General features: G+C 39.4%; 2 protein-coding genes across 2 annotated transcripts in view; both read left to right on the top strand.

Moving 5' to 3' along the window:
* Window positions 1-14,718, top strand: part of LPCAT2 (lysophosphatidylcholine acyltransferase 2) — a 29,966-nt gene that overhangs the window by 13,401 nt on the left and 1,847 nt on the right. Inside the window, exons 8-13 of the mRNA XM_042027489.1 lie at window positions 1,054-1,108; window positions 4,275-4,357; window positions 4,884-5,009; window positions 6,125-6,278; window positions 12,693-12,791; window positions 14,523-14,664. Of these exons, the coding sequence (XP_041883423.1) occupies window positions 1,054-1,108; window positions 4,275-4,357; window positions 4,884-5,009; window positions 6,125-6,278; window positions 12,693-12,791; window positions 14,523-14,664 (659 nt within the window). The remainder of the gene's footprint in view (window positions 1-1,053; window positions 1,109-4,274; window positions 4,358-4,883; window positions 5,010-6,124; window positions 6,279-12,692; window positions 12,792-14,522; window positions 14,665-14,718) is intronic.
* On the top strand, window positions 7,000-8,870 carry CAPNS2 (calpain small subunit 2). Its single transcript, XM_042027491.1, has one exon. The coding sequence runs from the start codon at window positions 7,576-7,578 to the stop codon at window positions 8,443-8,445; it is 870 nt and encodes a 289-aa protein (XP_041883425.1). The 5' UTR covers window positions 7,000-7,575; the 3' UTR covers window positions 8,446-8,870.

The following is a 14,718-nucleotide window of genomic DNA, read 5'->3' as shown; positions in this document are numbered from 1 at the left end:
AGCAAAATCATGAGGAGAGAAGGGATGGATGGAGAAGAATCTAGAGATTCTTAACAGAACTAACTGGAACCAGGAGAATATACCCTGCACAAACATGCAGATCACAAAATGCAGAACTGTCTCACTCTTTGTAAACCTTCCGGGACATTGTGGCCAGGACGGGACAGTACCAGTCTCCTTCTCGGAAACCTCCTGACACAGTTTCTGCTTTTACTTACTGCTTCTGTCTTACTTTTGTGCCTTGCTGGGAGGAGTACCTAATGTTATGTGTTAGAAAATCAAGCATTAAGAGTGGACTTGTGCAGAAGATAGACAGGATCCCATAGGTTCTCTTGCCTTTTCCCTTTCCTTTTTTATTTTGTCCAAAACAAGACCAAGAAAGACTGCCTGAAGGTTTTCTACTATAATATACCTGATATAAAGATCAATGTGCATTGCTGCTTAAAAATTATGGCGAAAAGAACAAGTCAGAAGTAGAAGTGACTGTGCTTAACCTCTTTAGCAGTTTCTTCCTCCCCCTAGCTTATCTGTTGATCATAAAATTTGTGACTTTTTTAAAAAGCGCTGATGGTCCTGACCATACTGACACTTCATTAACACATCTAAGTAAATGCTACTGTAATTTGCAAAATGACTAGCAAATACTAACAAATCCAGTTCTGCATAAGGAAATTACTGGTCCTATTTTGTAGCTGAGAGAATAACAGATAAAGTAAAGCTACTTCTCAGAATCAAAGCTCTTAAAGTTTAAAATCCAGTATCCATGGACCTCTTCAAAGAGAGGGAGACATTTTAGTGGACAAAGAGCTGTACAGAATTGTTAATGTGCATGAGAGCAGACAAGTTGCCTGTGAGCAAGCAGCAGCTATATGCAGAAGCCCTGTAGAAAAAAATGTGAAAAGCAACTTTTTGGGGAACTTCACTGCAAGGTACTTAAAAACCTTGCCTAATATTGGCTTTGGTTTTTTGTGCTTTAAAAAATTTCATCTACTGACATGGAAATACTTTTGTTTTAAATAAGTAAAACTTATTTTTCTTCCTCTTTGCCTGCAGTAAAGAGCTGTGCATAATGACACTGTGTCAGATCATCACAAGAGTAGAAGTTGAGGTAAGAATTGGAAATATTTTTGTACTAAGATTCAGCAACCAGGGAATTTCTGCTTTAATATAAATGCATTATTCACATTATTAGTCACTTTTAGTGAACAATAAACAAATGTCTCAGAAACAAGAACAAGAATCACAGTGAGTAATAGATTTAATTTGTTGTCCACATGTATGTATCATTCTGATGAGTTTCTAAAAGACAGCTGTAAGAAATGTCTTTATTCTTAAAGCATTATAGAATGACTGTTAATTATCACCACATGAATTCTACAGATGTTAAATCTAAGAATTAGAATACATTCTGTTAAAGGTAACATAACATCATCTTTTTCCCACCTCCCCATTTCTCTGATTCCTTAAAGGAACCTTCTCTTCCTCACCATCTTGCCACACTGGACTCTCATAGATTTCTACAACTAAGAGTTCATTCAAGTACTTGTGCTAAGCCTCATATAAGGAACCAGTTCCCGTGCTCATTAAAATCCACTGCACAGCACAGAGACAGATGAAGGACAACTGAAACAACATCCACACTTCTTAATGTGAGCACCCACACTCTTAACTGCTCCCTGTCAAAGAGGCAGCGTTCAAAACACATTCCTTACCAGACAACAAAGGATTGTCAGTGTGGACTAAGTTGGTTTAGGAACCTGAGGAAGGGGAGAAAATGACACGTTTTGCTGTTTATTTGCAAAACATAGAATGTAGCAAACTTGTCCAAAGCTTTGTGAATACAAGCAAGTGTTGTTACTGCTAACAATTGGCAACGTAGTCTGTGTTGTGGAACAATGAAATTCATTTTAAGGGAGCATCCTGTTACTGTATAGCGCATGCATTAGACACATATTTGTAGAAGGTGTAATCAAGAGATATTTCTCCTAATAATTTTCTTCAGAAGGGCATAGCTATATGATTTATATACGTGGGAGCAAGAAACAGTTAATGTAGCCCTTCCAGTAGAAGGAAGAGCTTCGTTTTCCCCTACCTCAGAGCTGAACTCAGACTTCTCTGTTAGAAAATAAAGTTCATGTTCCAAGAGATGAAACTGAAACACGAAAAAATTTGCAGTTTTCACAGCAGCATGTGTCCTCAAAATGAAACTAATTTCTTAGCTTCAGTGCTAAAGCCTTTCAGTTTCTAAAAAGAGAAGGGGCAGGTTTTCTTGGGGAAGGAGGGAATCCAACTACTCCTCTTAGAAGTGGACATTCTGTTGCTGTCCCATCCTGTGAGCAAGTAGCCTCTCCACTCCCATCAGTCTTGCACTGTCTCTACCCACTGTGCAGAAGCAGTGATGGGCTCCAGGGCTGTAAGTCCGTGTCCAGTCCAGCTCTAACACACTGGGATATTGAACATGAAACTGAACCTGGCAGTGAGTTTTAGGGCTGCAAAAGATACAGCGTTTGGCAAATTCTGTAAGAAGACAGACTAGGTCACAAGCAGATCAGAGAAATATTTTTGCTGCTGAAAGAGGTGAGAAGAATTTTTCTTACAGGATTAAATTTGACTGGGAAGGTGTACTTGCAGATAAGCAGCTGAGGGTATGAGATCATGCTGCCAGTGCAGGAGGTCAAGAAACCAAATTCTTGCTCCTTAGCTGTTGTTTCTGGCAAACAGGTTTTATGAGTAATTGTAGGGGGGTTTTTTGAAGGGGATGAAGGTGGTGTTTAAGCTGCCAGGAATTTACTTTGCTCTGTGAACAAGACCTCAGCTACAAGTGAAGTAATGACCACTTTCAAGACCATAACCATGTTTGCATAGATAAACCTGGAGTTACGACTTCATCTCACCCAGTGACAACAGAGTTTTCTGTGTCTGTACTGTGTGCCTGTGCTTTCTCAGTTTAAGAGTTACGTGACTTCTGAAGGGGAGTTGGAATAACCAGGACCCTATTTCAGACCTTGAACAAAGCTGGCAACTGCTTGCAGAAGGAATGAAATCTCAAATATTCCTATGAACAGCTGGACTCCCCCTGTCCTTACAGGGGAGACAACTTTTAATTATAAGCATAAAATTGTTATGGTTATTTGACAGATAACCAATTCCATAAACTCACTGGTTTTAGTCATGAAGAGAAAGCATTCCTTAAAAACAAACTTTAAAAGACTGTTCAGGATGAACTGTGCTTATATGGGACAGTTATCACTATAATAATGCATCCACCAGCAACTGCAGTATAACTAAAGCAACATACTGACACATAATTATCAACTGTCTTCCAATGAACCATGAGCAGCAGCTTATTTTGAAATTGTTGTATTCTAGGAAATAAGGGGAGGTTGCAGAGCAGCAGAACTCAGATAAATGATAACCATAGCTGAGAAAAGGCACAGTAAACAGGGCTGTGAGCAAATACCGTAGACTGAAGTAGAAAGAGCAAAGCACTCCTCCACACACACTACTTTGCAAACAGATGCTGGTTCATGCCACAATTGTTCATCTAGAGGCTATTTTAGTGAAAAGGTACTTCCAGCTTCTTACATATTAATATTGAATAAATCCTCAGTAGTAAACATGTTGCCATTTAGATATCTGGGGTATTTCCTCGGTGTGGGAGGAGAGGGGGTTGTTGGGATTTTTTACCTTCTGTTTGGGAGTTCCAAAATTTTACAGTATTGTATCCAGTTAGTATGCTACTTACAACTCAGAACTATGATTCCTTAATGTTTTTATCATGGAGGAAAATGTACAGGAAACTTAGCAGTCACATGCTGACAGATACAGTTAACAGGTTCAAGGTAGGACTGCAGTGCGTATTTAAAAACATTAAAACTCTTACATACACTAGTCCAATATGTAACATCACTTATAAAGTATCTTTGAAAAGAAGTGTGCAGTATTTCAAACTCACATTCTTACCAGTGCAGCATTTAATCTTCTAACTAATTATGCATTTATTATACTTTCCTTCATTGGGGGGTTGATTTTTCATATTAAAGAAGCTTCTACCAATCCTTAAGAGGTAGTTTTGCAGTAAATCTTACTTGTGTGGGGAGGGCAGAAGAGCCAGAGCAGTTTCTAAAGCGGCTGAGACCTCTAGCGCCCAGTCCCTTCATTGCATGGCTGATGTTTTTCTCCTGTTTTTCCCAACTCAAACAAAAATAAGAAGTTGCTCATGTTCCTAATGACGTGGTAACTGTTGAATTGATTGGATAACTCATCCCTTTCAGTTTCTGCCTGTTCATGTTCCTACTGAGGAAGAAAAGAATGATCCAATACTTTTTGCTAACAGAGTCCGACAAACCATGGCAAAGTAAGTAATCAATCATCAATAAAACCTTTGATAACTGTTCTTTTATATCCAGCAATTCCACATATAGCCTAGCCATAAAATACAATTTAGTGAAGTCCCAGGTATTATATATAGGAATTGCTCTAGATTTTCACTAAGAGGTGTCAAACTCCTATACTAGATTACCCTGATTGTTTTGACATAGAGCATAAAGAAGGTTGTCTTACACTGGAATATAGTATGTTCAGTTCATAGAAAACTGGAATAAACTGATCTCTTCTTGCTTGGCAAGGCTAAGTGGGTGGTGGTTTGTTCTCCAGCATAACTGGGCTGCATTTACAAGATGGTAAATGTTAAAACCTTGTGATGCTGCCATAATGTAGTTTAATTGTGTGGTTTCACAAAATGGTGTGTATTGCTTTGTCCTACTTGCAGCAGGGCAAGAGTGAATTACCATTCGTTTCACATATCAGAGAAGAGAAACAGTCAACAAAAAGTAATTTTCATATAAGAAATTGATTTTGCTTTTTCCTTAATTTTATTTCAGTGCTTTGAATGTGCCAGTCACTGATCACACTTTTGAAGATTGCAGACTGATGATTTCAGCAGGGCAGTTGACTTTACCCATGGAAGCTGGGCTGGTGGAGTTCACCAAAATTAGCAAGAAACTCAAGTAAGGGAAGTTTTACCTGTTGGTAGGGTAATTACTAAAGTGCTGCAGGTGTTGATGGCCATCTGCCAAAGGTTAAATAACCAGAAAACAGACTTGGCCTTGTATAATACAGTGTATTTATGCATAAAAATTACATAAAGTATAAGGAAATCAGAGATGAGGAAAATCCCAGTAAGGAGTAATCCCAAGTAATTTTTGTCACCAGTGTTGCAGGAGGAAAGATTGTTCTAATCTTTTATGAACTTATCTCACCAAAGGGTGAAAGAAGTAGAGCAGCACCTATTTTAAGGACTTGATGGTAATCTTGGTGCAAATTTAAATTGCTTTAGTGGTGAGGCACTGGCAGCTTGTGGCAGGAAGTAAAAAACCTAATTTCCAGCCTGAAACTTCAGCTGACTGTTCTTAGGTTTACTGTGTAGCCATGTGTCAGTAGTGATGTCAGCTTTTTCTGTCTGGATACAGTGGAATTTGAGGACTGAGCCATGCAATTATACAGTAACTCCATCAAATAACCTGGCATGGCTGTGGTGAAATCTGGATGTGTGTACTAAATCTTGACTTATTATTTATGTGCTGTATATCCATTTATAGAACTCCATCTGGAATAGTTACCTGGCAATCCTAATTATTCTTACAGAGGTGCAATGGTGTGTTTCTGCAGAGATCAGACACTTCTGAGGCTCTAGCAGTACTGCTGTTTGGGTAGAGAGTTTGCTAATAGAGCTGAGACCTGCTCCCTCTGTCAAGGAAATACTTACCCTAATGCATGATGCAGCAAAATATTGTTACACCTGAGTTTATGGTAATAAAAAGCTCTCTGCTGGAGTAGCCTAGTAACTGGACAGACAGTTCTAGGTTTGGGAAGTTACTCTATGGAAGTTTGACATACCCAAGCATAGAACTGCCTGCTTTTGATATTAATAACCAGAGGAGAGCAGTCCTTAATTGCTGATTTAAAGTAAAATATCTGGTCTGAAGTAAAGCATTAGAAATGCTGTACCCACATGCCCTGTTTGGCAGTTTTCATCTTTGAACACTGTAATAACGCCTACTGAAATTCCATGTGTCCGAGAACTGCTGTATAGAAATATCTCCTCTCCCTCATGTTTGCATAGCCTAAAATGGAATCATATCAGAGAGCAGTTGGATACTTTTGCTGCTATTGCAAGTGCTTCCAAAGGGGGAAGAATTGGAATTGAGGAGTTTGCCGAGTACTTGAAGCTGCCTATTTCAGATGTCCTCAGAGAGCTGTTTCTACTTTTTGACAGGGTGAGTAGTTGGTTAACTGACTTTCTGACAATATTTTGTTAGAAATCACATCCCAAAATGGTATTTATTATAATTCATTATGTCCAGCATAGTAAATGATTCTTGGTTAGCAGTTTCTGTAAGCAAAGTAGGTGAATCTTACAGTTTCGTTCATAAGTTTCGATGGAAAAACATTTATCAGTTTCTGCCTTGTGAGATGGCAGCCATCCCTTGGACCAAGTTGCTGCAGCAGTATCAGACAATAATCTTTATGCTGGTAATAGCTGAATATTTTGCCTACCACAGATTTTGATCTTATGTACATTTTGATAGCTTAGTTAGCTGCTGTAATTAAGTAGATAATTTAAGGCAGAGTGAAGCTAACTGGAGTGTTAACTAGAACACTGGTGTTTCCCCCTAGTCAGTGCTAATCTCTCCAATTTTCTACTTCTCTCTGAGGATGATAAAAATGGCTGCATTTCTGACTATACCAGAAGCATCAGTGACTAGAACAGAGATAGAATTCATCTTCCTTCTAGGCCTCCACATGTGCTACAGTGCACACAGCCTGTTGTCTTGAAAGTGTCTGGAAAGTGGACTGGAGGTTTCCTCTTACCGTAAGAGCTTTCCCAACACACCATCACTCTTCCTGATCAGTTAGCAATACACCTGTCCTTGGGAGGCCACGGTCTATGCTGTTTAAAACTGTTTCAGGATTTTTCCAGATAAAAAGTTTTTTACAGGCTCTAAAATAGGGAAAGAGTCAGATGTATTTCCTGAACTGCTGAATGCCTTGAAGCTGTAGCAGAGCTAGGTACTCTTGCTTTTGTCATTCCTGGCTCCCCATCTTGGACCATTGGCTCCTGAGGCACTGAGTCCTGAAGCACAGTACATACATCAGAAATGTGCTGTGGCAACCATAGTAATTAAGGGCAATCAGGACTCCTTTCACTTTCTTTATAAGGCACAACATCAGTGAATAGAACTAGTGAAGTAATGCTCAATTCACTAAAAATTTAAGGGAATAAAAGACTGTAAAAACAAACAAGTGCAAGGCTGCATTCACCTTTAAGGAGATCAGCACAACTGAGGAAGAGTCACGCTCATGTAACAAGGCCGTTTCCCAATTGCTTCAGGTATGAGCACAGGCATTCTGAAACTTCTGCTTTGTGGCTTTCAGCCTCATTATTTTTTTCTCTAAAATGGTTCCTCAAATCACATAAACATAACTATGCAAAGAAGAAGAGAAATAAAGGCGTATCAACACCTGACAGAAACTAGTGAGACTTAACTCTGGCAGCCAGAGACATGCACAGACATGGTGAAGCCTAAGCATGCAGATAAGTTGTGTTTTGCCCACGCCCAAGTCAGACACAAAACAGCTTCAGAGAGCTACAGAAGCACTGGATCTCTGAGGAACTCTCTTCAAAAAATCTTCACCATGTTCCTTGCTAAAGCTTTGCTGAGCGGAGGAAGTGGTAGTAGTCGTGGAGGGAGCCTTGCACGTGGGCTTGGAGGTCTCCTAACAGGAGGTGGAGGTGGAGGGAATATTGGAGGACTTGTTGGAGGTCTTGTCAACCTTATAAGTGAAGCAGCAGCTCAGTATAATCCAGAGCCACCTCCGCCTCCTCGCAATCATTTTACAAATGTAGAAGCTCAGGAGAGTGATGAGATCAGACAGTTTCGGCGCCTGTTTGCCCACCTGGCTGGAGATGATATGGAAGTGTGTGCGACAGAGCTAAGGGACATCCTGAACAAAGTCCTTTCCAGACACCAAGACTTGAAGACGGATGGCTTCAGCTTAGACACCTGCCGTAGCATGGTCGCCGTCATGGACTGCGATGCAAACAGCAGACTGGGCTTTGAAGAGTTCAAGTATCTGTGGAACAACATCAAGAAGTGGCAATGTGTGTACAAGCAGTACGATACTGATCAGTCAGGTACTGTCGGGAGAGCTCAGCTGCCAAATGCTTTGAAGGCTGCGGGGTTCCACCTGAACGAGCAGCTGTGCCGGGTGATTGTGCGCAGATACGCCGCCGAGGACGGCAGCATGGATTTCAACAGCTTCATTAGCTGCCTGGTGCGGCTGGACAGCATGTTCCGGGCCTTCAAGTCTCTGGACCGAGATGGAAGCGGGCGTATCAAAGTGACCCTTGAAGACTGGCTGCAGCTGACCATGTATTCGTGAAGGCGTGGCAAAGAAGCAGCTTTGTCTGGAAGATACATGTGGAAGACTACAATCCTCTGCTATAGAACTGTAGTCTTTCCCTGTGGTCTTTCTACGGCACATGCAGCTAGTGGTAGATGGCTCCGCTTCAACTGTAGTGATTGCTCTTGTGCATGCACTAGTTTGCTTTTCTGAAGGGTTTATGTAGGTTGTTGATTGGGCAGTTGCATAAATATGTCTTCAGAACACTAATTCTAGACTCTAAGGTTAGGGGATATGTTGGAAAGATCAAAGCTTAGTTGTTTTTTCATGTAAAGTGGCTGGTATATGAGTATAACTATTGTATAAAAAGCTCCTAAGTTTGGTGTTGATGTTGCTGTTCTCATTTGTCAGCAGTCACTAAGCTGGAATAAAGGGCACTTTGCCTGAAGGCAATCACTGGTAAAGAGTCTTACACAGTTATTTCTAACAAGGGGAAAAACATTAGAGTTGCAATAACTGTAATGATTAGAGAACTTACATAATCATTCCATTTCCTTTCTGCTTCTGCTTTTTCATACTTGGCTGCTGAAGCAAAGCCTGAGTGGTCCTGTCAGTTCTATCCAGTGGCCAGGACAAAACTGAACACTTACATGAGGCTACTTTAGCAATGATATTCTCCTTCCTACAGTTCTATGAACTAGTCTTTTCTCTCTTTCCTTCAAGCCTAAGTATAGTTATAAAGCAAACAACTTAAAATACTCCATTTATATTTAGAGGAACTTGAAATAATTATGCAGTCACATAGCAGACAGACAGCCAAAGTCAGCCTCTGGCTATCTGAGTTAAATTTCATCAGGGTGCAGCATGCCACTCAAGGTAGTTTTGCAGTTCTGGCTAAGATGTCAACTTTTGAGTAAAAAATATTTTAAAAAAAGTTGATCAAAACAGCTCTTGAACAAGGCAGATTTCTTGGCAAGGCTCTGCTGCTTTAAATGAAAATTGTCTCGGGTGTGTTCGAGCTGGCTGGAATGTGAAAAGATGAGTTAAATATGCAGCCTGGCACTAGAGGCAGTCTCCAGATGTGAGAGTCCACCCAGGGACACAGCAGTGACTCATTGAGAAATACCACACAATACCTGAAGGCCATCTGCATGTTAATGGGGTGCTGTGGTTTGGTTTGGTCTGTAGATTTCCATAGCTTTGTTTTCTAAATCTTGCCCTTACACTTGGTAAATAGTGTTTTCCAAATTGATGAGATATCCTCCCTGGTATACTTGCAGAAACCTTTTACTTGAAACTAACTTAAAAATTTTGCCCAGACTTATTTCCTCCTGTACTTTGTTTAACAGCAAGCTGGGTAACAGAAAAATATTCATATTGTCCCAGATCAGAGAGGTCAGTTCCTTCCGAACAGCATTCATCCTTCTCCCAATTCTTCTGTGTGGAAAAGCACAGAGTTATCCTTTGTGCCACATAGTGCCACTTGGGCTCTGAGTAATAGAAAAGTGAGCACGAGGTAAAGTGAGATACCTCCTCAAAAGGATTGATGAAGTAATACTTTATACTGCATCTGGCTTGCAGTTCCTGTGCAAATCTAAATGGAGAATGCTCATGACAATGCAGCTTTCTTGTTTTCCAAAGTCAGATTTACTGTATTATATAAAAAAACCAACAACAAAACCCCAGTTACCATAGCATGCTATAGTGAAAATAGTAGCAGAGAGCTGGCTTCCTTAAAGAAAACAAGAGTTGTTAAGGTTACATTATGTTTTGATTGGTTTGTGTAGCATAACTACAAATACCCAAATTCTGATGTTCTACTTTGCCATTTAGAGAACTGGAGCTCAGCTCACACGTCGCTTCCTTAAAATGTTCTTGGGTACATAGGCTGCAAACACAGTTAGATGTGTGTAGAAAGACAAATGCAAATGTTTTTTGCTGTAGTGTTACACAAGCACTGAAGGTTTTACTACATTTTCAGTTTAACTTCCATCTCTTTTTCCAGGCAGCAACCCCATCATTTCTCCTTAACCAGAATGCCAGAGCATTTGGAAGTCAGCCAGCGTCCTAGAGTTTAGTAGAACTAGTCACAACATGATCTTGCAAGCATAGTAACTGTATTTCCTACTAAAATGGCTGAAGTTCTGTCTATCAGACTGCACTCAGTTTGGATTACTGAGTTTTAGCACTTTAGTGAAAGTAATATGACCCTTATTTTGTCTTTTTTCTTCTAATTTCCATGTGCAGCCACAGCTGTGTTAACTTCTTTCAGAAGTTGTTTTTAATAAATTATTTTAAAGTTTACTTCCCAATTCTTTTCCTGTGATACGTATTCTTAACTTTAAAACTAAATTTTTGAAATATTCTAATCACATCAAACAATCCTTTGCTAAGAATACAGTGTAAAAAACTGTCCAAAAATAATATTCTATGGAACTTTGAACAATTATTATCTACACTCTTGCTTCAGTTGTTTTAAGACTTTATGTTTGTAATGTTGCACTTCAAAGTTAGATCTATTATCTCTGAGAACTACAATGCAGATAAAATACTTAAAGTCAAACTCTGCACCACAAGAGCACAGATTTGTAAATAAAATTACATGTATTGGGCAACGTTGTCCTTTTCAATGATTAAAAAACTGTCAAAAGTTATAACCCTTAGACACACATGAAAGTAACTTGAAAGTTCATATCTTTTTCATATCTTTGCTCAAAAGTTTCCCTGAAATTCACAAGTTTCTGAAGTACAAAATGTTCAGAGGTTGCATGTCTTCAAAAAAGATTGGTTAGACCATCAACAGAAAGAAAATAGCAGTTGTCTATGCAAAAGAGTCCTGCCTTGGTTTTGAAGGCTGAATAAAATTCTATCTTAGAAGTTTGAAATCCTGTGGAATGTATAGCTTGATGATGACAAGTTAGTAATACTGATTTTGTTACATTACTACACATATTTTTTTAATCAAGAACTATCTCAAAATCTAAATTCAATTACTAAAATCCCTGTTTCATAGCACCCAAAATTTTCAAAGTGCTCTACAGAGCAGCCTTAGTATTCTCCCCTGGCATATTGCAGTGTTCAGCAGCAGAAAACCAAGAGCAGAAAGGTTAAGGTTGGTATGCTCAAGTGGGCATTAGAAGTTGGTAGGAGAGCCAGAAATAGAATCCTGGTCTGGCTCTTTGCTGCAGATTTACCCAGGAGATCAACCCTCTCTCACTTGCCTGAAAAAGTTTTGTGCTCTTCTCAGATGTAGGGACTCCACTTTTTAAGAAAATGTTTTTCTTCTTGAAATGCACAACACATTATCCACAAAGGGAACTCTGCTTTACACTTCAGTTTGCTTTTAAAACATTTTTGATGAATGCCCTTATTGTGAATACTCAAAACAATGAACAACTAGTCATCTCTGTTATGCATCATTAACTGCTCTGTGTCCCACCACCTAAGATTTGCAGGTGACTTTTTCCCAGACAGATGTTTCCCAAAGCACTCAAGAAACTTCCAGTGCGGTGACAGAAACACTACTGACATAAGCATAGATTTCATCAGGCATCTGCCATTCTCCCTATCTGCAAATATAATGTAGCTTACACAGAATTAATCACAAATCCCATCAAAGCAAGCTTCAAATGTTTTGTTGATGTAGCTTTGTAGTTAACACATTGAAATGTTCAGATCAAAACTGGAATTATTACAGAGGCTGTTCCAATGAATTCCCTGCCTTTCTGGCTTAAAAGGTAGGACAGTGCATTGGCTCCCAAATAGCATGTGGGGCAGTGCAAAGGCTTCAAAGAAAAGCTTAAGATAAACCAAGTAGATTTGGTTGTCCTTTCACTGACATATATTTTATTGCTGAAGGTTCAAACTCAAAGCAACAGCCTCACTCTTGGCCTGTTGATTCTGGGCTGTTGCATTGGTCTCTGAACTTCAGCAAGTGCCAGTGCTGCATGCAGTCCTACAGTTAACCCAAACGTGGATTCCAGTTATTCCTAGAGCCTTCCTGAAGTCCTTGTACTAAAGAAAAACTTTTAAGTTGTTTTAAATCTTTGTTTGTAATTTGTTTGTTCATAAAATATAAATCGATATCCAGTTTGTAGCTATTAAAAACATGTATATTGCTACTCCAGCCTTACCTATTTAGTGAGCTGTTAGGTTTTTTCCAAGAAGAACAAAAACCTCTAGTATTGTAAACTGTCTTAGTGCATGTTGTGTTTGATTTACAGAATAGCTTTTAAAGTGATTTGCAGTATTAACTGTAACTACTGCCATGCATGTTTGGGTTACAGAATGGAGATGGCACCATCGACTTCAGAGAGTATGTAATTGGTTTGTCTATTCTTTGTAATCCAGCCAACACAGAGGAGACTATTCGGATGGCATTTAAGGTAAGTTCAATTTAGTGTAAATCTACAAACCTGACAAATCAAGACTGACTGTAAGTCTGTTAGCTTTCAAATCATAAGTTTATAGCTTCAATCTGTTATGCAAATGTGAGTAATTCTCTTAAACCAATTGACATTTAGAGTGTGAAAGGGAGGGGAAGAATTGCAGGCATCATAGAAAAGAGTTTCAAAAGCCATCTGAAGGCACTAATGAATATGTAACTTGGCAGGCTAACTCCAAAAATGATTCAGGAGCACTTGCAGGATTTTTGCCTGAGGTTTTTTTCTGCTGTGATTCTTCAGTGTCACAATAGATGGAGTAATATCCTCTTGTGGGTCAAGCCTCACTAGAGTCATTGTTCTTAACAAAGAGGAGGGGGGAAAAAAAATCAAGGGCTATTCAGGACTGGCACATTCAAAATTGGGCTGCATCTAAGAACTCCTGGCTTCTCCTGTGGTGTCCAGTCGTACAAGCAGTAGCTGCTTTTCCATCTCAGGTACATGCAGGCAGTACATGACCAGGGATGCCCATGTGGTGAATCCTTGGCTCTTTTTTTAGTAGCTCATTGACACAGATCCAGTTGTTTCAGCCATTAATCTGTTTTACGAACTCTGTTGAGCAATATATTGCGCTCCCGCTCATGTTTTTCATGAGCTGGGTGCTTCTTAGTACTGATGTATACTTGGGAAGTACCAGAGATTTTGTGGCAATCCATTATATCCACTGGCTTCTTTTCATATAAGCACTAGAGCTGTTCAAGGTGATTTGTGGTTTTTTTAGGGATGTTTTATCAGTACAGATTCCTATGAAGAAGCAAGCCTAGCAGCTGTTGTTGCTGTTCCATTGTGTTGTTTCCTAAACTATACTCTTCAGTATCTTAACAGGTGTGCTGATTATAAAATCAGTAATTTGTTTTAATTTCCAGTTTCAGCACAAAACAACTGGTTAAGCTGGTAAAAGCCTGTTTCAGTCTAAAATGAAACTATGGGTTCCTTTTGCTACTTGTTTTCTGTGCCACTAAATGTCTTTTCCTCCACAATGGCAGAGTTTGCTTGTAGCAAGTACTTAAGAATTACAGCCATCCATCCTTTGTATTTCTCCAGGGGCAGTTCATAGCAGATGTTTACTGTCACTGCACTGGGAATGATGGGATGATCAGTGTACATCAACTGCCTGCATTCCAGGAACCAAAATTCCTTGTTAATTACAATAATTCCTTAGTGGGTGACCAATCACATACACTAAAATTTAGATATATTATGTCAGAACATAAACTATGATAGCAAGTTTAATCTGAGAACAGATGTACCATAACCTAATGAAAATGGAGACTAATATCTTAAGATGTTCCAGTATAGACTGGCTGAATCCAGTGGACCCTTAGCATAGCTCATGAGGACAATATACATACATCTTTGTTTATGTTTTATCAGTTTTGTATTATTTTGACCACTGAACCAACACTGTGAGGTTTGTTTGTTTTGGCAGAATGTTCTATTCCCAACTACAGCATGGACATTGCTCTGCTAAGTGTCTGCTTAGTCTTATTCCAGGGAAAATGCCCAAAATGTTTTGCAAGATGAAGCAGCTGAGATGCAGCCAGGCTCTTGAAATCCCAGGCATTGTTCACAGAGCTCCTGAATGCTAGAAAGCCACTGTGAGTGGCTAATGTGCACAGAGGGTTCATAGGCAAAATGATGCCAAAGGACTTCTACACATTCTGTCTCTTCCAGCTCTTTGACATGGATGAGGATGACATTATAACAGAAGATGAGTTTGCTTCTATTATTCAGTCAGCACTGGGGCTGCCTGAGCTTGATGTTTCCTTGCTCTTTAAAGAAATAGATGCAGATGAAACTGGAAAGCTTTCCTATGGTAAGTTATGTCCTTTTGTTTTGTCAACAATACTCTGATAGTCATATTGACAGG

The sequence above is a fragment of the Corvus kubaryi genome, unplaced genomic scaffold (genome assembly GCF_017639235.1).
Source record: "Corvus kubaryi isolate FWS band 111438036 unplaced genomic scaffold, C.kubaryi_AGA036_p1.0 37300, whole genome shotgun sequence".
In the NCBI taxonomy this organism is placed as follows: domain Eukaryota; kingdom Metazoa; phylum Chordata; class Aves; order Passeriformes; family Corvidae; genus Corvus; species Corvus kubaryi.
Note: the sequence above shows the minus strand (reverse complement) of the source record. Positions and strands in the feature narration are given on the sequence as shown.

What these genes read in the sequence shown, in the direction of transcription:
- CAPNS2 (XM_042027491.1), top strand. Translation starts at nt 7,576, where the DNA reads ATGGTGAAGCCTAAGCATGCAGATAAGTTGTGTTTTGCCCACGCCCAA.